The 25,496-nt window shown below is 48.9% G+C and overlaps 1 protein-coding gene across 5 annotated transcripts in view; it reads left to right on the top strand.

The window, feature by feature from the left end:
- Positions 1–25,496, top strand: part of gse1b (Gse1 coiled-coil protein b) — a 643,131-nt gene that overhangs the window by 586,419 nt on the left and 31,216 nt on the right. For 4 of the 5 annotated variants that reach the window (XM_070898265.1, XM_070898264.1, XM_070898267.1 and 1 more), the window contains 5 exons: positions 1,307–1,486; positions 3,800–4,128; positions 6,877–7,192; positions 19,735–20,327; positions 21,919–22,031. In XM_070898265.1, coding sequence (XP_070754366.1) covers positions 1,307–1,486; positions 3,800–4,128; positions 6,877–7,192; positions 19,735–20,327; positions 21,919–22,031 — 1,531 coding nt within the window. The remainder of the gene's footprint in view (positions 1–1,306; positions 1,487–3,799; positions 4,129–6,876; positions 7,193–19,734; positions 20,328–21,918; positions 22,032–25,496) is intronic. The other variant, XM_070898263.1, reaches the window with a different exon arrangement.

Below are 25,496 nucleotides of genomic sequence, written 5' to 3'. Positions count from 1 at the left end.
CTCCGCATCGCAAGGGTGTTGCAACTCAACGATTGCCCTTTACTGATTGATGGCATTTTCTTCTTCCATATTTATGTGCTTATGAAAAAAAAACTTCAGAATTCTCTGTCACTGCCTGACCTGTGTGCAACATGGAGGAGAGTGGACCGTGGTTATTTTTGTGATTTTCGTGGTGATAAAACGGCCTCATTTGACTGAATCCAGTATGTTTGCTACTGCTTTATTTGGGGTGAAAATGAGGGCAAATTGTTAGCTCCTCCTCCAAGCAAGACCTCCTAGGTTCCTGGTTACAACATGTGAACAGAACGGGAACGAGTTGACTTGGCCGTCGCTGCTTCGATCTCATTGCCTTCTGCCGTGTATTCGCTACTGAAGAGAATCAGCAGGTCCTCTTTGGGGAGCAAACTATTCGCACTCCATCATCTCGCGCCCCCCCCCCCCCCCCCCCAACTCCATTAAATACCTTTAACCCAATGTCTACATCCCAATTCAGTCAACTTGGCTTCTTGCGCTTGGCGGAGGCAACGTCACCTGACTTGATGTGAAAGAGTAAAAAAGATGTACAATAAAAATCCTGAAGTCATCGAGTGTCAAAGAAAAAAAGATTTGCATTTATATAGCGCCTTTCATGACCACCGGATGTCTCAAAGTGCTTTGCAGCCAATGAAGTACTTTTGGAGTGTAGTCACTGTTGTAATATGGGAAACACAACAGCCTATTTGCGCACGGCAAGCTCCCACAAACAGCAATGTGATAATGACCAGATAATCTGTTTTTGTTGTGTTGATTGAGGGATAAATATTGGCCTAACGCCCCTGCTCCTCTTCGAAATGGTGGCCATGGGATCTTTTACGTCCACCTGAGAGAGCAGATAGGAACAACAATTTTGGACTTTTCAATGGATCAACATTTCAGCTAAAAACTCACAAAACTGGTTGACCCAGGGAATCGAGCAGATTTGCCAGTAAAATATACTTCATCTCCGCAACAACAACTTGTATTTATATAGTACCTTTAATGTAGTAAAACATCCCAAGGCGCTTCACAGGAGCGTTTCCAACAAAATTTGACACCAAGCCACATTAGGACAGGGTCAAAGAGGTAGCTTTTAAAGAGCGTCTTAAAGGAGGAGGAGAGAGGTTTAGGGAGGGAATTCCAGAGCTCGGGGCCGAAGCAGCTGAATGCACAGCCGCCAATGGCGAAGCAATGAAACGATATTGCATTGTAATGCTGGGTTTGAGCGACAGATTACCAAGAAGGAATTTGTTTATTGACCGATTGTGCTCTTATTCTTTTGTGTTTGCAGGGTGGATGATTCATACTGTCTTTCAGCCTTAAGGTCACCATTCTACCCGATTGCAAGCCCTGGCTCTTTGCCTCCTCTTCACCCGTCTGCCATGCACTTGCACCTGCCTGGAATGAGGTTCCCAGCAGAGCTGTCTCATTCATCACTGTCTGCCCTGCAGTCGGAGCGCTTGTCAGAGAGGTAAAGCTACACCTGACCACAACACACTGCGAGCACATTCGAACCAGCAAAAAAATGCACAGCTAAAAGGCTGGTACATTTTTTTTTTTGAAGAGATAAAACGAAAAACTACAAATGCTGGAAATCTGAAATAAAATGCTGGAAATGTACAGCGGGTCATCGAGTCTGTATAAAGAGAAAATACAGGTTACTGTTTTTTGGGAGTGGGGTGTGGGGATCCCACAATCAAAACATGAGCACACATTTCTCCTTCGGGTATGAGTGAAGAGGCTGTGCGTTTCCCATCGTTGTTTAAAGGGGCAGTGTTACTGCTCTGGGTAGTTTTGTTGTTTATTTCCAGCTCTTTTTCAAACTGAATTTAAGTCCTCAAACTGGCATGGCAGGATTTGATCTCGTGTTCTCTGGATTACTCATCCAGTAACAGAACCACGACACTACTGAGCCCCAAGTATGCGCGTTGACACTTGTTTAACGCAGTTTAGTTATAGTGGCGGGCACAGTACGCTTCGCCCTGCCTATAAGTGCAATAAAATGCCATGCCAGATAATGTTACTGTGGCCACACCGCCCCTTTAATTTGTGTTGGCTGAACTCGGCCATTAATGGGAAATGCAGTGATTTCTGTCACGGTGCCAAGCATTGTAAAAAGTAGGGTCTGCTAATGAGCCTGGTTCTTTTCTATGTAGTTTTAAACAGCTAGTGCAATCGACCACTGTTCTGGCTTCTAATCACCCCTGCTGAAACTGCACACATGTGGACATTGGGTGTGGCCCAGTGCTCAGTGGCGATGCCCGTCCCATGTCAAAGAGCCTGTCGACACTCGCTGTTTGTACTCGCACAATTTAAATGACCACTGGACTGGGCAAGTGGTCCCAGAGGTCACGGGTTCAAATCCCACTGGACTGGGCAAGTGGTCCCAGAGGTCACGGGTTCAGATCCCAGTGTAGCAAATTGGGAAATTGAATTCGATAAATCTGCTCGTTTGTGAGCTAGCAGCTGAAAAATGAGCATGAAAGCTGCTGGAAAATTGGTTCACTAACATCCTTCAGGGAACGAAACCTGCTACTCCTGACCCAATCTGGTCACAGCCACGTCGAGAGCTGTCCTTACCCAGTGCGCATATGTGCACGTTTCCAGCTCTCCGCTATTCTCAGTCAGAAGATAGGACCCAGATTGCTTTTTCCTTCCCTAATCCTGAGGTACTGCGGCTCATACAATCATAGAAATTTACAGCACAGAAGGAGGCCAATCAGCCCATCGTGTTCGTGACGGCCGAAAAAGAGTTTCCCAGCCTAATCCCACTTTATTCCGTAGCTCTGTAGGTTACAGCACTTTAAGTGCACATCCAGGTACTTTTTAAAATGAGATGAGGGTTTCTGCCTCTGCCACCCTTTCAGACAGTGAGTTCCAGACCCCCACCACTGAGTGAAAAAAGCTCTCTTCAACTCCCCTGTAATCCTACCAATTACTTTAAATCTATGCCCCCTGGTTATTGACTTCTCTGCTAAAGGAAATAGATCCTTCCTATTCACTCAATCGTGGCCCCTCCTAATTTTATACACCTCAATCAGGTCTCCCCTCAGCCTCCTCTGTTCCAAAGAAAACAGACCCAGCCTAACCAATCTTTCCTCAGCTAAAATTCTCCAGTCCTAGCAAAATCCTGGTAAATCTCCTCTGTACCCTCTCTAGTGCAATCACATCTTTCCTGTAATGTGGTGACCAGAATGGCACGCAGTACTCTAGCTCTGGCCTAAATAGTGTTCTATACAGTTCAAACATAACCTCCCTGCTCTTGTATTCTATGCCTTGGCTAATAAAGGAAAGTATCCCATATGCCGCCTTCAACGTGTTGGCCAGAGTTCGTTATTCGGCTGAGATAGCACAGGTCAGGGATTGAAAACTGTTTCACAGAAGCTTGCAGCAGAGAAGGAGGCCAAGTGGTCCATTGAGCCTGTGCGGCTTTTTGAAAGAGCTATCCAATTAGTCCCACTCCTCTGCTCCTTCCCCACGGCCCTGAAGAATTTTCCGTTTCAAATATATATCCAATTCCCTTTTTTAAAGTTGGTGTTGAATCTGCTTCCACTGCCCTTTCGGGCCGAGCATTCCAGACCGTAACACCTTGCTGAGTTTAACAAAATATTCTCATCTTCCCCCCCCGCCCCCGAATCAGGTCTGACTGCTCTTACTGCTCCATCTCAAAACACAAAACAGCTTTGCATGTGCGCTTGTCACATTCAACCAGTTTCGAGAAATAATAATGAGCTTTTTTATCCCTTCACTTCTTTCCCCCGCCCTCCTCCTCCCTAATTTGCAGGCTCCAGATGGACGAAGAGATCCGCAGAGAGAGAGAGAGGGAACGGGAGCGAGAGCGGGAGAAAGAGCGGGAGCGCGAGGCGGAGCGAGAGAGGGAGAGGGAGCGCGAGCAGGAGAGGGAGAAGGAGCTCGAGAGGGAGAAGGAGAAGGAGAAGGAGAGGGAGCGCGAGCGGGAGATGGAGAGGGATCGGGATCGGGAAAGGAGCAGGGAGAAGGAAATGAAAGCAATGGAGAATCACTACTTGCAAGTGCCAGAATTGCACACTCTGCGAAGCCAGCAGATAGACGACAGAGTGAAGGCGGCAGAGAGGCTCACACCAAACCGGACAGGTAACAGAAGCATTACGGCTAAAAAGGAACAACGTGCATCCAGTGAGAGTCGTGGTCCCTCGGTTTGTATTAAACCAGTCCAAAAAAATACTAAGATAAGTCCAGTTCCCTAAACCTCCTAAACTGCACTGGTTACAGCTGCTGGGATTCTCTGGCCAACACCACCTGTTTATAATAAAAAATGACAAGTCCGCCTTTTATTTTTACAGCTGCGATGCTGCTCATGTCTTTCAGTATCAGCCGTGGCTCAGTGGGCAGCACCCTCACCTCTGAGTCAGAAGGTTGTGGGTTCAAGTCCCGCTCCAGAGACTTGAACACACAAATCTGGGCTGATGCTCCAGTGCAGTGCTGAGGGAGTGCTGCGCTGTCTGAGGTGGCGTCTTTCGGATGAGACGTTAAACCGAGACCCCGTCTGCTCTCTCAGGTAGACGTAAAAGATCCCATGGCACTATTTCAAAGAAGGGCAGTTATCCCCGGTGTCCTGACCAATATTTATCCCTCAATGAACATCCGAAAACAGATTATCTAGTCCTTGTCTCAGTGCTGTTTGTGGGAGCTTGCTGTGCGCAAATCGACTGCAGCATTTCCTATATTACAACAGTGACAACACTTCACCAAAAAAAAGTACTTCATTGGCTGTAAATCGTTTTGGGGGTGTCTGGTGGTTGTGGAAGGCGCTGTACAAGGGGCATGAGGCCTGCCCCAGTGGGCCATGGTGTGGTGGGTTAGTATTCGCAAATCCCCCTCACGTGCTGAGAACCCAAACTCCAGCTAGGCCGCTGTGCAGCAGCACCAGACGAAGACCACTTGTTACCTCACAGAGTGAGTAGAATCAGGGGGTGCCACCATCCTGGGGCCACTCTCGTACAGAAGTGGCAATAGATTCTCCTGGTCTCCCATCTCGATGTTGCTTGCGCGCCCTGGTGGCTGTAAGGGGAGTAGCAATGTTAAAGGCTTGTTAATGACTGAGAAGACTTGTTTGAGAAAGGCACTTTCTTTTTCCTAGTGGGGACATAATCACTAAATGCGTGCCCTAAATACTCGTACAAAGGAAGATTTTCTCATTCGTGGATCACAAATTAATTGGCGAGAAAATTGTTATTTTAAAATGGAGTCGTCCGAGCAGGGGAGCTCTCCCTTGTGTCCTGGCCAATATTTATCCCTTAACCAAGCTCACAAAAACAGATTATCTGGACATTATCTCAGTGCTGTTTGTGGGAGCTTGCTGTGCGCCAATTGGCCGCCGCGTTTCCCTGCGTTACAACAGTGACTGCACTTCAAAAGCATTTGACTGGCTGTGAAGCGCTTTGGGATGCCCTGGGGTCGTGGCAGGCGCTGTATAAATGCAAGGGGGTCTTTATTTTGATTGGCAGACCTGGCTGAGCAAAGACCAGCAAACTATTCTATCCTGAAAGAGCAAAAGATACCTCCAAGTGTTTGAAATGTTTCAACTTCAGTCGGCTTTCTGCTCGGAATCTAACCTCCTGTCTGTGTAACGCAATTAGCCACGGCTGTGGCTACAGATGTACCAGGGCCTCTGTGCTTGGCTGCTCGCTCGCTCCCCAGTGCCGCAGCGAGTTCTGACATTTTGCAAAGGTCACCAGAATAGCATACACAAACACACATTGTTATCATAGCAGGGTCCTTGTCTCAGCACAAAGACTTTATTATTTAGTGATTGCTTTGGCAAAATTTGCATGATGTGTGTGTGTGTGTGTGTGTGTGTACAGTAAGGAAATTATTGCAGTGTGATTTAGTACACTGGAAGCAAACGTGGACTATTCATGCAGGCTGCTCCAAATTGTGACTCTATTCATTAAGCGTTTCATACAATCCACCATTGTGTCTCATGGCTACATATTAATGTTGACCCAACAGTAATTTGACAATCAGTATTCAATGAGCCCTGTACAGGATTAGTCAGGAGATGTAGGCATTAAAAATTCCCAAACCGCTAAATATTTGATACTCACTGTTTGTCAAATGCCTGATCAGATGACTGGTGTTCCGTACCCTTAATAACAGCCCGCAGTCTTTCCAAGGCTCCTTGTGATGGGAAGTGGAAAATTTCACCTGGGTTCCCTCTGCTGATGGGTGGCGACATCAAGAAGGAAGTATTTGTGCAGGGGTTGAGATGGGGGAGAATCGGGCTTGGCCATGATAGTCCCACATGGAGTAAGATCCAACTCCCGTTTGAAAGTTACTGTTGAATCTGCTTCCACCACATTTTCAGGCAGCGCGTTCCAGATCACAGCAACTCATTAATAACAAACGATGCTCCTCTTCCGACTCCATAATAAAATAAGGTTTATTCTGAAGCCATTAAGCTTCATAGGGCAGGGCTGGAGGTGCAGTTGACTGTTGTTTTATTAAAGGTGACCTTGTTGAGTGGCACTTGCTGTAGCTACAATTCCACCTCACTGTCCCTGGGCTGGGGCTCCTGTTCCACATTGCTATTCAGTGACGCCCACCACTTGTAGGTGTCCTAAGGCGAGCTCAGGGAGGGCAGAAATCTCCCGTGGAGCAGAAGGTTATGCAGAATTCGATATGGCATTAATCTCAAATGAGTAATGGAACTGCTCTTTCATCCTAATCCATTCATTTGCACTCACCGATTCCTGGCATTGTATTATTGATGTACAAAATTCTAAATAAATGACACTGCCCTCTGAACAGCACTTAATTACAATTGTTGAATTCACTGCGTAGCAAGGGCTGTGACCTCAAAAGTTGTCTCTTCATTTCCAGATAAGCCCAAGGATTATGCACTGACGGTCCCCAAAGCAGTCCATCCCAACCTGCACCAGTCTCCCATCTCCCACCACGCCGTGCCCACCCTCATCTCCAACCATAACAGCTTCATCCCGCCCGGGAGCAGCCCGGCGATGCTGCTCCAGCGGAACAACGAGGAGGAGAAATGGATGGCCAAACAGCGGCAGTTGCGGCAAGAGAAAGAGGACCGGCAGTACCAGGTGTCTGAGTTTCGGCAGCAGGTACTGGAGCAGCACCTGGACATTGGCCGGCCAGGCTCCCAGAACGAGCTGGAGCACAGGGACTCTATCAGGTAAGGCCGAGTGACGGAGAGGCTCGCTGTCAGCCTCTGAATCCATGGCTGATTCCACACGATTGGGCCTGGCACTGAGGAGCGGGTCGGCAACACCTCACTTTGCCATTCATTAAACGTAATGGGCAGAAAATGATGGGGCGTTGAGACAGTCTTGGTGTGCACTGCAGCAAATAGACCCCTCCTCAAATCGCCCGTCCGGTTGGAGAGCATGCAGAATCTGATGGCTACGGCCCGTCAGCTTATGAGAGCAGGAATGTCTGCGTGGTTTGAATTGTTGTCTCGCATGAGTTGGAATTCCCAACGGGATAAAAATTGCTCTTAACAATTATAATTAACACATTTGTATTCAGTTCTTCCATGTACTACTTTAACTCATTTGTTAACCTATTTAACTCAAATAGATTAACCAATGAGTTTAAATAGCAGCCCAGAGGACCTTTGAGACCATGGCTCAGTGGGTAGCACCTTCACCTCTGAATCAAAAGGTTGTGGGTTCAAGTCCCACTCCAGGGACTTGAGCACAAAAAAATCTAGTCTGGCACTCTCAGTGCAGTGCTGAGGGAGTGCTGCACTGTCGGAGGCGCCGTCTTTCAGATGGCGGTAAACCGAGGCCCTGTCCGCGCTCTCGGGTGGATGTGAAAGATCCCATGGCACTATCTATCCCTCAATCAGCATCACTAAAACAGATTATCTGATCATGATGACATTGCTGTTTGTGGGAGCTTACAGTGCGCAAATTGGTTGTCGCGTTTCCTAGATTACAATAGTGACTACACTTCAAAAAGTACTTCATTGAGTGTGAAGCACTTTTGAGAGGCCCTGAGCTTGTGAAAGGCGCTATAGAAATGCAAGTCTTTCTTTCTTTGAGTATCTTAGCATGAGAAAAATTTCAACCCTAAATTTTCTAAACATTGCAATTCTGCATTAATAATTTTCTGCACTACAGCAGAATCTTAGTTTGTAATGGGAATAGATTCAATGTCACCTTTTGCTCTCTGGTAGCCATTGAAGCAGCAGGGCCATTCAGGAAGAGCCAGCTAGATTCCTGAATATTTGCCAAAATCAGTTTGCAGAGCTGTTGATGTTGGGTTAGGATGCCGGCAATCTGTTAATCACGGTATTTGAGATTGAATTTAAACAAACAAAAAAATTGTTTGAAGGGAGAATAAAGGAGCCATTTTCAGAATATATAGATAGATAGCAAAATAGACTCCTTGGGGCTTTCAGCTTAATGAAATGTTAAAAAAGGTCAGGCACAGCTAAAGGCTGTAACCAGTCACAAGGGAAGTGTGCTCATGGCACTTTGTTTTGTGTTTCAGTCGCCACGAGTTAAGAGCACATAAAATGCTTTTTATCAGTGCATTCACTGGGGATTAGATGGAGAGTCCGGGAGCTCGATCCACTTGTGGCAATCCGAGCCAACCATCCTCACCTCCCTTTCAAATCAGCTCTTACGATGCTTGTTGTATCCATTCATCTTTTATGAACCTACATAGGATTACATCGGATATACAGCACAGAAACAGGCTATTCGGCCCAACCAGTCCATGCCGACGTTTATGCTCCACTCGCGCCTCCTCCTGTCTTTCCTCATCTAAATCTATCATCATAACCCTTTATTCCCTTCTCCCTCCTATGCTTGTCTAGCCTCCCCTTAAATGCATCTATACTATTCGCCTCAACGACTCCCTGTGGTAGCGAGTTCCACATTCTCACCACTCTCTGGGTAAAGAAGTTCTGAATTCCCAATTGGATTTCTTGGTGACTATTTTATATTGATGGCCTCTAGTTATGCTCTTCCCCACAAGTGGAAACATTCTCTCTGTATCCACTTTTACCAAAACCTTTTATAATTTTAAAGACCTCTATTAGATCACCCTTCAGTCTTTTTCCAAGAGAAAAGAGACCCAGCCTGTTCATCTTTCCTGATACGTATACCCTCGCATTGATGTTTAGACCTATGATGCTTTCTCCATATAATTTCTTACATGAATAGTAATGGCACTAGTAAGTGGCTGATGATCAAATAGCTCTTTTGCTCAACAGCTGTGGCTCAGTGGGTAGCACTCTCACCTCTGAGTCAGAAGGTTGTGGGTTTAAGTCCCAATCCAGAGACTTGAGCACAAAAATCTAGGCTGGCACCCCCAGTGCAGTGTTGAGGGAGTGCTGCACTGTCGGAGGTGCTGTCTTTCGGATGAGACATTAAACCGAAACACTCTTAGTGGGACATGAAAAATCCCATGGCTCTATATCGAAAAAGAGCAGGGGAGTTATCCCCAGTGTCCTGGACAATATTTATTCCTCACGCAACATCACTTAAAAACAGATTATTTAGTCATAATCATATTGCTGTCTGTGGGAGCTTGCTGTGCGCAAATTGACTGCCGCGTTTTCCACATTACAACAGTGACTATACCAGGAAAAAGTACTTCATTGGCTGTAAAGCATATGAAACCTATAAGATTCTGAGGGGGCTGGACAGGGTAGATGCTGAGAGGATGTTTCCCCTCATGGGGGAATCTAGAATACTAAGGGGCATAGTTTCAGAATAAGGGGTCGTCCATTTAAGACGGAGATGAAGAGAAATTTCTTCTCTGAGAGTCGTGAATCTTTGGAATTCTCTACCCCAGAGAGCTGTGGAGGCTGAGTTATTGAATATATTCAAGGCTGAGATAGATTTTTGAACTACAGGGGAGTCAAGGTTTATGGGAACAGGCAGGAAAAGTGGAGTTGAGGCCAAGATCAGATCAGCCATTTCGTGGGGCCAAATGGCCTACTGCTCCTTTTTCATATGTTCTTCTGAAGCGCTTTGCGACATCCTGAGGTTGTGAAAGGTGCTATATAAATGTAAGTCTTTCTTTTGACAGAGAATGCAGCTTTTGGTCAATTAGCCTTCTCCCCCCCGCACCCTCATCTGAATCAAAGACTTTGCCTCAGAACGTTCGTTTCCCAATAGGCACAACACCAAGCCACAACGAGGGATGGCTCGGCAAAATTACTCTCCGAATTGTGTCATGTTAGCCGCGAGATGCATCTGGAGAAAGGGTGGTACGGTAGTGGGCAAGAATGGAAATGTCAGCCTGACGAACAACCTCACTGTCGCCACATTGTCCAGGCCTGCGCCTGAAGAGTGAGCACGTGTGTGTGAGGTAACTGGTCGGGATCTGTAATTGTGCTCCCGCAAGAGGAGGGGAAAATTCAAACAAAAATACACGCAGATAAAACGAGCCCCCCCCCCCTGCTCCCCCAAAACGAAAAATCCACTCTGCATGCACCTTGATGCTCCTGAAACATGCCTGACTTTTCCCAGTATTTCAGGAAGGTTATGGGGCGATTTATCCGAGGTGTTCAAAATTGTGAGGGGTTTTGATCGAGTAAACAGGAAGAAACTGTTTCCATGGTAACCAGAGGGGCAGAGTTCAGGTCATTGGCAAAAGAACCAGAGGGGGAGATGACAAGAATTTATTTTACCAAACAAGTTGCAATGGTCTGGAATGCGCTGCCTGAAAGTGCGGTGGGAGCAGATTCGATCGTAACTTTCAAAAGGGAATGGGATAAATATTTGAAACGGAAACATTTTCAGAGCTGTGGGGAAAGAGCGGAGGAGTGGGACTAATCTGACAGCTGCTTCAAAGAGCTGGCACAGGCATGATGGGCCGAATGGCCTCCGTCTGTACTGTCCAATTCTGAGAGGTGCAGTCGAGGGGAGCAGCAGCTCCTAGCCTTGTTCAGGGATCTGTGCAAACAATGAAAGTCTGCTGTCAAAGGCTGGGACATTTTAATGGAGAGTGTTCAGGTGATGAATACTGACAGTCTTGGAATGATGTTCAGTTAAAGAGGCGATGTGCTTTTCCCTAGGGTGCGGGGGAAGGGGCAGTGAAACAAAAAGGCACTTAAACCTCAACTCTGTTATTTTAAAAGTGAAATCATTAAGTAATTTTTTTTTTAAAAAGAGATGATGCAGCATCTCCTCAATCCCTGGCCGTCGCCAATTCTCTTTTCTCTGGGTTTGGTGCAATGATCGATGTGGTAAGGAATCGAATAGATCCTTGCCTGACGTGTGATGTCAGACAGTTGGTGGATGGGTGCGAACATGCAGCTTCAGGCCACCGCCAATGTCCACTGTGAGCGGCGCTTTGTACTACGTGGCCTGTTCCTTTTAATGCGCGGTCCCTTTAAATGTCTGCGCATGCGCGGTGTTTACAATGTAAAAGCCGGTGAGCGGCCTGCGCGCAACCTTTAAGATTCCCGTGCGGCTGTGCGCGCACTTTAGCGGGAACATCGGTCACCGCCATGTTAATGTAATTTTTTTTTAAACACTGGTATCGCATTCCAGTGGCAGGCCCAGTGCAGTCCTCATATCATCATCATAGGCAGTCCCTCGAAATCGAGGAAGACTTGCTTCCACTCCAAAAAGTGAGTTCTCAGGTGACTGAACAGTCCAATATGGAAATTACAGTCTCTGTCACAGGTGGGACAGACAGTCATTGAAGGAAAGGGTGGGTGGGGAATCTGGTTTGCCGCAGGCTCTTTCCGCTGCTTGCGCTTGTTTTCTGCATTCTCTCGGCGACGAGACTCGAGGTGCTCCGCGCCCTCCCGGATGCTCTTCCTCCACTTAGGGCGGTCTTTGGCCAGGGACAAAGCCGTAGAGAGCATGAGATCCCACGCTTAATCGTTGGTCCCTGCACGGCTAGTTGCTCTCAATAGTTGGGGTGCCACAGTTTGCCTCAGTGCCCCTGAGGGAGATGTAAAATCAGCCAGGGTTACATAGGAACAGGATTGGGCCATTCAGCCCATGATACCTGTCTCTCCATTCAATGAGATCACAGCTGATCTGTACCTCGACTCCATTTCCCCACTCTTGTTGCCCTTACCCAACATAAATCGATCGACCTCCGTTTTGACATTTTCAGTTGACTTCCAGCATCCTCAGCCTTTTGGGGGAGCTCCAGATTTCCACTACCCATCGTGTGGAAAAGTGCTTCCTGATTTCACTCCTAAATGGCCTAGCTCTAATTTTAGGATGGAGCTCCCTTGTTCTGAATTCCCTCCCCAGTTGAAATAGTTTCTCGGTGTTCACCCTTTGTCATTCTAAATACCTTGATGAGATCACCCCCACCCCCAACCTTCTAACCTCGCGGGAATACAAGCCACGGTTGTGCAACTTGTCCTCACAATTTGGCTGTATAATCCCGGGTATCACCCTGGTCAATCTGCACTGCACCCCCCCTCCGAGGCCATTATATCCTTCCTGAGGTGCAGTACTCCAGAATGGGGTCTGACCAAGGCTTCCTCGCTTTTGAGCCCCAACCCCCCTACAGGCCTGGACTAATGAACCGGAGACACAAGTTCAAATCCCACCATGGCAGCTGGGGAATTTAAAATTCTGTTAATTCAATAAATCTGGAATAAAAATGGTTCACGAATGTCCTTTTAGGGAAGGAAATCTGCCATCCTTACCTGGTCTGGCCTATATGTGACATCAGACCCACAGCCATGTGGTTGATTCTTAACTGCCCTCCGAAATGGCCTAGCAAGTCACTCAGTTGTACCAAACTAAAGCTTCACCACACGGACTGCAGCGGTTCAAGAAGGCGGCTCACCACCACCTTCTCAAAGACAATTAGGGATGGACAATAAATTCTGGCGTTGCCAGTGACACCCACATCCCATGAATGAATAAGATCAATAACAACAAATTGTATTTATATAGCGCCTTTAACATAGTGAAATGTCCCAAGGCATTTCACAGGAGTATTATGAGATTTAAAAAATTTGACACCGAGCCGCATAAGTAGAAATTAACGCAGGTGGCCAAAAGCTTGATCAAAGAGATAAGTTTTAAGGAGCGGCTTGCAGTGAAACAAGAGTCCCCTGGAGCAGCAAGGTCCAACCATTAAACTGGACGATGTACAGTGCTGTTTACATAAATAGGACTGCATAAATCATTAAACACAGTTGCTCAACCCTGGTTTTACTGCTATCAGCATCTCATAATAAAAAATAAAATGAAGGCCAACATCCCATTAGCCTTTTTGATGACTTCCTGATCGCGATCCTTGTCCTGCTGGAAAGGGTTGGTGCTTGGATGTTGGGTTTGGAAAAGATGCCCTCTGTGGGTGACTTTGCCTCCCCGACGCTTGCTGTCCAGACACTCACAGAAGAATGGCCTGGTTTGTCGTGGTGCCAGAGGTGCTGCTCTTACCGGTGGAATGGTGCCTCTGAATCAGCCAGCACCGCACGCGTGAGAGGGGTACAGATTGAATGAAAAGAACTTTCATTGCAATATCAGCAGTTCTAGCTGCTTGATTGTCAAATTAAAGCATTCCAACCCGACAAAGACTGCCATATTTTTAACTGATCTGTCTGTGTGTCATGACAGTCCAGCTATTCACTGCTCACAGATAATGGACTCGTATGCAAAGCCACGATGATAATGCAGATCCGTACCCTAGCTGCGATTACAGTTAAATTGGGTTTTTAACAGTATGTTGTATGACAAATTATATGTAGATAACCACACTGATAATTATATGACACTTTATGAAGAGCAGAGGTCATCATAATTTGCAAACTGCTGTATTACAATTACTCTCTCTCTCTCTCTTCTCTCTCTCTATTGACACAACTATGAGCGAGACTGAAAAGGTAATTGTATTCACATCCTGAAGCCACAGGGGTTGCACTGAATAAAATTTCCTGACGCCTGTTTGTTCAGTCCGTTGCTGGATGATTAAGCATTGCTCAAATGGGCAGCCTGCCTCTCTGAAGATTTATTATTGTCAGGTTTTTTTTATCTTTCTCTCAGCTTAGCAGGCTAATCAGGTGCGATAGGAGCTGGGATCTGGGTTTCTCACTTTATTCTCTTTCGAGGGGTTGGCTGTGCAATTCAAAAGCTTTATAATAACCCAAACGCCTCCAGCTGCTTTTGAGGCATTTAGGTGATTTCTAATTAATATTATAATAATACTCGACTCGTGCTCAGGAAACGGATGATATCCTGCCTCGTCTGTCTAATGCCAGCTGATAATTGCATTGTTCTCAACACACACACCCAAAAAAAAGCCTCTTTGCAACTGTCTGCTTAACTGAAATGGTGACGGAGGAATAATGGTGACTGGACACAGTTGAGCTGATGAATCTAATCTGCTTACAGAAGGCAAAGAAAGACAAGTAATTGTGCTCCTTCGAATATACTTGCAGCTTCGTAACTAGGTGCAGAGTCTTTTAACCTCCCTTCAGGCTGATCGAATCAGAGAATGGTTACAGCACAGAAGGCGGCTATTCGGCCCATCGAGCTTGTGCCAGCTCTCTGCAAGAGCACTTCAGCTAGTCCCTTTCCCCGTAGCCTTGCAATGTTTTTAGAAACATAGAAAATAGGTGCAGGAATAGGCCATTCGGCTCTTCGAGCCTGCACCACCATTCAATATGATCATGGCTGATCATTTTTGCAACTTCAGTACCCCATTCCTGCTTTCTCTCCATACCCCTTGATCCCTTTAGCCGTAAGGGCCACATCTAACTCCCTTTTGAATATATCTAACGAGCTGGTCTCAACAACTTTCTGTGGTAGAGAATTCCACAGGTTCACAATTCTCTGGGTGAAGAAGTTTCTCCTCATCTCGGTCCTAAATGGCTTACCCCTTATCCTTAAACTGTGACCCCTGGTTCTGGACTTCCCCAACATCGGCAACATTCTTCCTGCATCTAACCTGTTCAATCCCGAAATAGTCCTTCAGGTACTTATCCAATTCCCTTTTGAAAGCCACGATTGAGTCTGTCTCCACCACCCTTTCAGGCAGTGAATTCCAGATCCTAACCACTTGCTGCGTAAAAACGTTTTTACTCATGTCGCCTTTGGTTCTTTTGCCAATCACCTTAAATCTGTGGCCTCTGGTTCTTGATCCTTCCGGGAACCTGGAAATGTGGTACAGTTGTCCTTGGCTGCCCAAATATTGCCTTCTGGCGATTTAAATAAAAGTCTTATTTATTTCACAACATATCTAATTTTCTCCCCTTATTTCTTGTTTTGCCCCTCCAATTGTTTCCCCGCTCCCCCTCTCTCTCGCTCTCTATCTGGGTACGGATCCACGGGCACAGGCAGTTGTCAGGTATCTAACTCGAGTGTCTGTCCTTTGTGTGAGCCAAGATGGTGAGTTTTGACAGGCTGTCCGACCGTGGTGGGCATCACAGCCAAGATCTCAACTGGCATTCACACACATGCGCACTTCCCAGCAGGGGTCACTGTCGAGCAGGAGGAGGGAGCCCACAAGAGTCGTCATCATCATCATCAAAGGCAGTCCCTCGGAGTCGAGGATGACTTGCTTCCACACTAAAGATAAGTCCTCAGGTGACTGAAGAGTCCAATGCGGGACCTACAGTCTCTGTCACAGGTGGGGCAGAGGGTGGTTGGGTGGAGTGCCTGGGTTGCCGCGTGGCAATCATGACAGTGCCCCCCCCCCTGCTGAGAGTCAGCCAACAGACCACAGACTGGGAATTGGAACGTAGAAATGTAAGAAAAGATTTGCATTTATATAGCGCCTTTCATGACCTCAGGACGTCCCAAAGCGCTTTTCAGCCAATGAAGTACTTTGTGGAGTGTAGTCACTGTTGTAATGTAGGAAAAACAGCAGCCAGTTGCGCACAGCAAGCTCCCACGAACAGCAATGCAATAATGACCATATAATAAATTTTTTTGTTACGTTGATTGAGGGATAAATATTGGCCTCAGGACATTGGGGAGAACTCCCCCTGCTCTTCTTCGAAATTGTGCTCTTTTACGTCCACCTGAGGGGGCAAACGGGGCCTTGGTTTAACGTCTCATCCGAAAGACGGCACCTCTGACAGTGCAGCTCTCCCTCAGCACTGCACTGGAGTGTCAGCCTAGATTTATGTGCTCAAGTCTCTGGAGTGGGACGTTGTACCTCAGCAGTCTGCATTTACACATTAAAAGTGTGTGGACAGGAGGACAGCCTGACCTGCCTGAGGAGCCTAAAGGTGGCGATGGTGTCACACCAACACCAGCAACCACATGCATCATACTTTAATATAAACAAACATAGAGTGGATAGGAAGGACCGAGTTCCCTTAGCAGAGAGGTCAATAACCAGGGGGCATAGATTTAAAGTAGTTGGTCGAAGGATTAGAGGGGAGATGAGGAAACACTTCTTCACCCAGAGTGTGGTGGGGGTCTGGAACTCACTGCCTGAAAGGGTGGTAGAGGCAGAAACCCTCATCACATTTAAAAGGTACTTGGATGTGCACTTAAAGAGCTGTAACCTACAGGGCTACGGACCTAGTGCTGGAAAGTGGGGTTAGGCTGGGTAACTCTTTTCGACCGGCACGGACACGATGGGCTGAATGACCTCCTTCGATGCTGTAATTTTCTATGATTCTACGAAACATCCCTAGGCATTTTGCGAAAGGAAAATAATCACCGAGTCAAGGAAGGAAAGGTTACAAAGGATTGGTTAAATGGGTGGGTTTTAACAAGAGAAGATGGCGGTGGTGGGGTTGAATGGCTGTGGGCGCAGCTGCCTGTGGTGGGCTGAAACGAGAGGAAGGAGGTATGAGGGGCCAGAGCCAATGGAATGGAGAGTGTGGCGACCAATGTGCTGTATCGACGGGTTCCCAATATTGGAGTCGAGAGTGTGAAATAGGCTGTTTGACCATGGGGGGCATCACATCATCATCATAGGCTGTCCCTCGTGTCGAGGATGACTTGCATCCACGCCAAAAAGGGATGTGTTCACAGGTGTTTCAATGAAACACCTAATATTCCAGGTCCCGAACTACATCGTGAAGGGTGGAAGATGCCTGTGTGTGGATTTTTTTAACGTGTGGTGGCCATTGCACACCAGCCATCACACGGGCTTGACGGAGCTAGGTCTTGGCCCATTGGCAAGGGTTAACCAAGATGACTGGAGACCTGCTCTGCTGCACGGACCTAACGCGCGCACATATCGCAGTGTGGGCTGGCCCATGCTGCCCCTGGGCCCTCGGCTCTTCTAGGCCCCAAACTCTCACCTCTCCTGGGCCCCGATCACGTCGCTCCACAGTCTCTCGCCGTTCCTTCGCCCCGACCTCGTCGCTCATGATGGATTGGATTGGACTTCACCAAAATCCAGGTCGCTGATTGGAGCGCGGGCAAGTACATCAGGGCATCACAGCCACCTAGTGTCCACACAAATATATAAAGAAACAAGCTGGTGGGGTTTGTTTGCAACATCCCTGGGGAACTAGCCACTGGCTGCTTTCAACCCTTGTGAGGGTGGAAGATATATCTGCTCCTTATTAAAAAGCCAGCCGTTATTACGAGTCAAATCTAACATTGTTAAGTAATGATGTGAGCTTGAGAAGGACAGTAGCTGTAAAGAGATTGTACCACAATTACTTGACCTTTGTCGGGGCTTCCCAAAGTCTGCCTTTTTCAACGCATTTTGTATATTTTGGTACTTAAAACCTCCTTGTCGAAAGTCATTTTAAAATGTTATTTCCATGAACAGCCCTAAAGTTGTAATCTGCCTTGTGAATATTTCAGGGAACTCGCCGAGTATTTAACTTGTGATGCCCCCGCCCCTATGTATTTTTGTTTTTATCCTTCCATGTTAGCACGAGCAGAAGGTTTTAATGGGCTGAGTTGTTAGGTGATGTCTTTGATGGCGAGGACGTTGCAATTTGTGGATACATAGGAAGCATTTGCTTAGTTAACAGCGTGCGTGTGCATTACCTCAAAAATAAAAATTCAGGGCAAAGATGTCATCCTGTGCAATTGGGCAGCTGGTCTCCCACTCCAGTCCATGTCATGTTTTTTGGCTCCACGCACTGCAACTGAAGTAACAACCTGGCTTTGTTAAGATGCCATCAGCATTACTGGCCTGGGGCTCAATAATGAGACCGTCAGAGGAAGGAATAACTAAATGCTTAAACTAGGCAGTGCCTGATCACTGTCATTATAGCTGCTCCTCTCGAAAACAGCTTCTGTCCTAATCAGATTTCTCCTCCCCCACCCCCCCCCCCCGCCCCCCGAAGGCCGTGCTCGGGTAAGGTCATGCAAGTGCTGCCCTCCAGTGCCTCATCCATTCTTTACCTGTGAACATAAAGACACGGCATCAGGCTATTCGGTCGGTAGGGGGGTGCATCCACTCTTTTTTTTTTTAACCTCACTATCTCCTCCTTTCTCGTTTTGTCTCATTTATTCGAGAAATCCAACCTGGGGAGTCGAGGAGAAATATCACTAGATTTAAATTCAGAAGGAGCATCATTTGAGATTTCAATCAGAGGGGAGTATCACTGAAATTTAAATTCAATAGCCTTCTATCCCTTTCTCCCTCATGTACATATCTAGCTTCCCCTTAAAGGAACCTATATTATTCATTTCAACTACTCCATGTGGTAGCAAGTTCCGAATGAGAAATAGGAGCAGGAGTAGGCCATGTGGCCCCTCGAGCCTGCTCCGCCATTTAATACGATCATGGCTGATCCGATCATGGACTCGGGTTCACTTCCCTGCTCGCTCCCCATAACCCCTTATTCCCTTATTGGTTAAGAAACTGTCTATCTCTGTCTTAAATTTATTCAATGTTCCAGCTTCCACAGCTCTCTGAGGCAGCGAATTCCACAGATTTACATCCCTCTGAGAGAAGCAATTCCTCCTCCTCTCAGTTTTAAATGGGCGGCCCCTTATTCTAAGATTATGCCCTCTAGTTCTAGTCTCCCCTATCAGTGGAAACATCCTCTCTGCATCCACCTTGTCAAAGCCCCCTCATAATCTTATATTTCGATAAGACCACCTCTCAATCTTCTGAATTCCAATGAGTAGAGGCCCAACATTTTCACCACTCTCTGGGTAAACAAATCCTACAGGGAATTCAGGAGGAACTTCTCCACCCAAAGAGTGGTAAGAATGTGGAAATTGCTACCACAGGGAGTGGTTGAAGCGAATAGCGTGGATGCATTTAAAGGGAAGCTAGATAAGCACATGAGATAGAAGGATATGCAGATAGGGTGAGATATGTCCTCTTGAGCATCCCTGATTATAACCGCTCCACCATTGCCGGCCGTGCCTAGGCCCTAAGCTCTGGAATTCCCTCCCTAAACCCCTCTGCCTCTCTCTCCATTGACGCTCGTTAAAACCTACTTGTTTGACCAAGCTTCTGGTCATCTGCCCTAATATCACCTTATGTGGCTCGATGTCAAATCCTGTTTGATAATCGCCCCTGTGAAGAAGCGCCTTGGGACGTTTTACTGTGTTTAAGGTGCTATATCAATACAAGTTGTTGTTGTAGTTGAAGAGGGATGGGAGGCCGCTTGTGTGGAGCGCAATGTCCGGCAAAGACCAGTTGGGCCGAATGGCCCATTTCTATGCTATATGTCCTTTGTAAAGAGGTCTCCTGAATTTCTTGTTGGACTTATTCGTGACTATATATATATTTATAAGAACCCCAGTTTTGGATTCCCCCCTCACAAGCGGGAAGGCGCACATACTACATGCGTGTGTTATGCTGATTCTCTTTCTTTGTATTGTTATTCCCCCTCAGCAGGTCTGGTCACCTTGATCTCTGCGGCAGGGATCAGCCCCAGCAGCTGGGAGCCCCTCCGCCCCTCATTTCCCCCAAACCACAGCACCGGGAGCACCATTCTGGCCCGGCTGTCCTGTGGAACCCGGTCACCCTGCTGGACAGCCACGCCGAGGCCCGCAAGAGCCACGACCACCACTTGCTGAATAACTACGCCGCTCACCGGCCGCCGGGCCCGCTCATCAAGATGGAGAAGATCCACGGCCATGAGGAGAGCGCCAAGAGGCGGGACGCCCCCGACAAGTACCAGCCGCTACGGGGCCCCGGCTCGCTGGAGCACCCCGCGCACCCCCATTCCTATGGAACCCCCTTCGCCGAGCTGGAGAAATCGGCCCACACCATCCTCAGCCAGCAGAGGATGTCCTTGCCCTTCCCCGGGCAGTACAGTGACGTGAGTTTGTTGCACAAGTCTGCCTCAGCCTACAGGCAGTCCCACGGCCCGCCGCGAGTGCCAGGCCCCATGTACGTCTACGACGAGCTCCTGCGCCGGCACCGGAGGCTGGTCAGCAAGCTGGACCTCGAGGAGAAGAAACGCAAAGAGGCAAAAGAGAAAGGTGAATCTCGGCGGGGCGGGATTGTGGCGGAACACCTTTGAGCGTTTGGTTGTAATAGCGCAGCACCTTGGTTCTACGTTAACGAGAGTGCGTGGGCTTTGTGATGATGTATGCTGGTTTATGGGGGAATATGGAGCTGTTTTTGGTTTGGCCGGGCCTCACTCTGTCCTGCTGCTTTGTGCCCAAAGTACACTGCCACTGTCCGGGCCCACTTGCACTCCAGCAGCCTATTAGTAGTAGGGCCCAGTTGCACCCTCGGCACAGGCCCCATCCCCCAAGGCAGGGCTTTTGCCAGCAAGCAAGGGAAGATTTTTTTAAAAGTGCAGCAGTGGGTGTTTCAGCTGAAGAGCAGGAGGCCCCATCAATATCGTGGAGGCCCCAAGCCTGAAGATCTGGTGGGTACCTAAAACAAAAAAATTTTTTTTAAATGTTTTCAATGCCGCTTACCTTTGGAGTCCTCTTGAGCTTGCTCAGACCTTCCTACTTGAGAGGAGGCCCAGGACAAATGCATTGGCAGCTTACATGAGAATTAGAAGCAGGAGTAGGCCATTTGGCCCTTCAAGCCTACCTCGCCATTCAGTAAGATCATGGCTGATCTTCCACCTCAACTCCACTTTCCTATCCGATCCCCATGTCCCTTGATTCCCTTAATATTCAAAAATCTATCTCTCTGTCTTGAATATACTCAAAGACTGAGTCTCCACAGCCCTCTGGGGTAGAGAATTCCAAAGGTTCACCGGCCTCTGAGTGAAGAAGTTTATCCTTATCTCAGTCCTAAATTGCCGACCCCTTTTTCTGAGACTGTGACCCCTGGTTCTAGTTTCCCGAGACAGAGGAAACATCCTCCCTGTCTCTACCCTGTCGAGCCCTGTAAGAATTTTGTATGTTTCAACCTCTCATTCTTCTAAACTCTAGAGAATATAGGTCTAGTCTGTTCAATCTCTCCTCATAGGACAATCCCCCCTCATCCCAGGAATCAGTCTGGTGAACCTTTGTTGCACTCGCTCTATGACAAGTATATTCCTAGGTAAGGAGACCAGAACTGTACACAATACTCCAGGTGCGGTCTCACCAGGGCCCTGTATTCTTAGGGCAGCGATTGTTGGATCGTGATGAAGAATGGGAAGGACTCTCTTGTTTTTTTTTCTCCTCCTGCCCTCCGCGGCCCTCCCTTTCCTGACCCACGGCATTGGACACCCGTTGGCAAACCACCGGGGTTGTCGTCTGCTCACAGTTTCCAGGGGCTGAAACTTGTGACCCTGTTGGTCTGTGCGGCTCCACACACCAACACGCAGCCGCTGGCTCACCTGCACAGATTCAATTTCATCAGCAGCCACTTGAACCTTTTGGAAAACCAGATTTCCGCTCGGAGCCGCTGCGCTACTTGAATCAGCGGGCTATATGTAGACGGGTGCTCCACCGGGGCCCTTGGTGTGTGTGCTTGGTTATAGTTAGTTAATTGAAGGATTGAAATGAACTAATTGGGCTGTGCTGCTCGGGATGAATGTGCTGACACAGCAGTGCATATTTGCACACTGTCAGGCTGCATTGTCAGTTATTCTGTCGCTTTGCTTCCACTGTTCCTAATTAGGTTATTACTATGACTTTGATGACTCGTATGATGAAAGTGATGAAGAGGAAGTTCGAGCACATCTCCGGCGAGTTGTTGAGCAGCCGCCTCTGAAACTTGACGATTCGTCTGAGGTATGTTAACACTTCCCCACGGTGGCAGAACTGCAAACTATAAATAGGCTGTGCAACTATAACGAGAACCTAATAAGAGTTAGAAGCCTCCTCTTTCTTTTCGCCTTCCTCGCCACATCATTAATTTGCCATCTCTCCCTCCCTCTCTCCTTTTAACAAAACAGTTTTTCCCTTTTGAGCTCCCTGCTTATCTTTGAATCTTCCACAAAACCAAATGTGCCGAGAGCCGGGAGATGCGACTGCGGACAGACACACATTAGAATACAGGGGTGAAGGAGGCTGTGATCGTCGAGACATTGGGATTACCGACGGTGATGTCAGTAAACGTCTTTCGGATGAGACGTTAAACCGAGGCCCCGTCTGCTCTCTCAACTGGACATAAAAGATCCCATGGCTCTATTTCAAAGAAGAGCAGGGGAGTTATCCCCGGTGTCCTGGCCAATATTTATCCCCCAATCAACATAAAAAAAACAGATTATCTGGCCATTATCACATTGCTGTTTGTGGGAGCTTGCTGTGTGCAAATTGGCTGCCGCGTTTGTCACATTATAACAGCGACTACACTCCAAAAGTACTTAATTGGCTGTAAATGGTTTTTGAGACATCCTGTGGTCATGAAAGGCGCTATATGAATGCAAGTCTTCCTTTAAATTACGTTAGTAGTTTTGCAGATGTCGCTGTCAGAAGTTCGGGTTCCATGAAAAGGTCCCGAGTGTGAAGGGGCTCATAAGTATTCTTGGCTCAATGAGTCTCGATACAAAGAATGCAGATAGTCTGACTATAGGAACGGTAAGGATAGAAAAAATAAGGTCCAATTTAGCAGACGTAAAGTCTTGGCAAATTTTCAGATTGCTTACATGTTCCGGTGCAGGTAAAATGGCAACTTCCAGGAAAGGGGGATTCACCAGAATCTCGGAAGGACGGACTGAAATAACATCTCCAGATCAGAGCCCATGTCCTGCCCCCCCCCCCCCCCGCCCACCAAAAGCCACCCTTAAAAGTCTTGGGATTCCTTTTACACATGCAACGTGGGAGTGACTCAGCTTCTTTAAAACGTGCTGTCTGTTGGGACCTGCACTCAGCTCGTAGCTGCTCTGGCGAGTGAGGGGGCAGAGGCACTAGCATGGCACTGGGGATGATGGGACTTCAGTTATGTGGAGAGATTAGAGAAGCTGGGATTCTTCTAGAGATGGTTAAGAGGAGATTTAATAGAACTGTTCAAAATTTTGGGGGGGTTTATCATCAGGAGAAACTGTTTCCAGTGGCAGGAGGGTCAGTAACCAGAGGACACAGAGTTAAGGTCATTGGCAAAAGAATGAGGAGAGGAGGAGATAGTTTTGATGCAGTGAGTTGTTGTGATCTGGAAGGCATGGCCTCAAAGAGTGGTGGAAGCAGATTCAATAGTAACTTCCAAAAGGTAATTCGCTATATACTTGTAAAGGAAACATTTGCAGGGCTAGGGGGAAAGGGCGGGGGAGTGGGACTAATTGGACAGCTCTTTCACAAAGAGCCGGCACAGGTACAATGGGCTGAATGGCCTCCTTCTGTGCTGTATGATTCTTTGAGTTTGATACCCTTCCTTCCACCTCTCGGGTTCCAGGCGGAATCGTTTCCAATGCTGCACCTTTCTATGTTACAGGTATAATGTCTGAAATCCAGCAACTTCGGGACCGAGACCATGCCGGTTTTTGGATTTTGTTGGATTTCAGACCTCGCATGCTCCTCACCGCCCGCCGATTCCCTCCGCTCCTCTCCGCCCACCGATTCCCTCCGCTCCTCTCCGCTCCTCACCGCCCGCCGATTCCCTCCGCTCCTCTCCGCCCACCGATTCCCTCCGCTCCTCTCCGCTCCTCTCCGCCCGCCGATTCCCTCCGCTCCTCTCCGCTCCTCGCCGCCCACCGATTCCCTCCGCTCCTCGCCGCTCCTCACCGCCCGCCGATTCCCTCCGCTCCTCACCGCCCACCGATTCCCTCCGCTCCTCGCCGCCCACCGATTCCCTCCGCTCCTCACCGCCCACCGATTCCCTCCGCTCCTCGCCGCTCCTCACCGCCCGCCGATTCCCTCCGCACCTCGCCGCCCGCCGATTCCCTCCGCTCCTCACCGCCCACCGATTCCCTCCGCTCCTCTCCGCTCCTCACCGCCCGCCGATTCCCTCCGCTCCTCACCGCTCCTCACCGCCCACCGATTCCCTCCGCACCTCGCCGCCCACCGATTCCCTCCGCTCCTCACCGCTCCTCACCGCTCCTCACCGCCCACCGATTCCCTCCGCTCCTCGCCGCCCACCGATTCCCTCCGCTCCTCACCGCCCACCGATTCCCTCCGCTCCTCACCGCCCACCGATTCCCTCCGCTCCTCACCGCCCGCCGATTCCCTCCGCTCCTCACCGCCCACCGATTCCCTCCGCTCCTCACCGCCCGCCGATTCCCTCCGCTCCTCACCGCTCCTCACCGCCCACCGATTCCCTCCGCTCCTCACCGCCCGCCGATTCCCTCCGCTCCTCACCGCTCCTCACCGCCCACCGATTCCCTCCGCTCCTCACCGCCCGCCGATTCCCTCCGCTCCTCACCGCCCACCGATTCCCTCCGCTCCTCACCGCCCGCCGATTCCCTCCGCTCCTCACCGCTCCTCACCGCCCGCCGATTCCCTCCGCTCCTCACCGCCCGCCGATTCCCTCCGCTCCTCACCGCTCCTCACCGCCCACCGATTCCCTCCGCTCCTCACCGCCCGCCGATTCCCTCCGCTCCTCACCGCTCCTCACCGCCCACCGATTCCCTCCGCTCCTCACCGCCCGCCGATTCCCTCCGCTCCTCACCGCTCCTCACCGCCCACCGATTCCCTCCGCTCCTCACCGCCCGCCGATTCCCTCCGCTCCTCACCGCTCCTCACCGCCCGCCGATTCCCTCCGCTCCTCACCGCTCCTCACCGCCCACCGATTCCCTCCGCTCCTCACCGCCCACCGATTCCCTCCGCTCCTCACCGCTCCTCACCGCCCACCGATTCCCTCCGCTCCTCACCGCCCACCGATTCCCTCCGCTCCTCGCCGCCCGCCTATTCCCTCCGCTCCTCACCGCCCACCGATTCCCTCCGCTCCTCACCGCCCGCCGATTCCCTCCGCTCCTCACCGCCCACCGATTCTCGTCGCTGGCGGCCCCCCAGCGCTGCATTTTTTTACAGGTTTCCTCGTAGACGCGTTTATTTGTACTGCCAAAATGGCTGCCATGCTCCACCCTTTCTGATTGGTTCCCTTGGCGGATAAGGCACATCCTGAAGTTTCGCAGGGATGTTCACTGGACCTGCCCATCCCAAGGTCTCACTGACTTTGCAAATTGTAACTCGCTCCACTTTGACTTCCTGAAGCGACAGAGGACAGAGCTCCCCAGAAGACAGTAAAGGCCAGCCAAAGTGCCTTACCCCAGTCCAAGTGCATGCCTCCCCCAACCGAAGTCCCGTACCCCAGCACAAGTG

The sequence above is a fragment of the Pristiophorus japonicus genome, chromosome 13 (assembly GCF_044704955.1).
Source record: "Pristiophorus japonicus isolate sPriJap1 chromosome 13, sPriJap1.hap1, whole genome shotgun sequence".
Lineage (NCBI taxonomy): Eukaryota > Metazoa > Chordata > Chondrichthyes > Pristiophoridae > Pristiophorus > Pristiophorus japonicus.
Note: the sequence above shows the minus strand (reverse complement) of the source record. Positions and strands in the feature narration are given on the sequence as shown.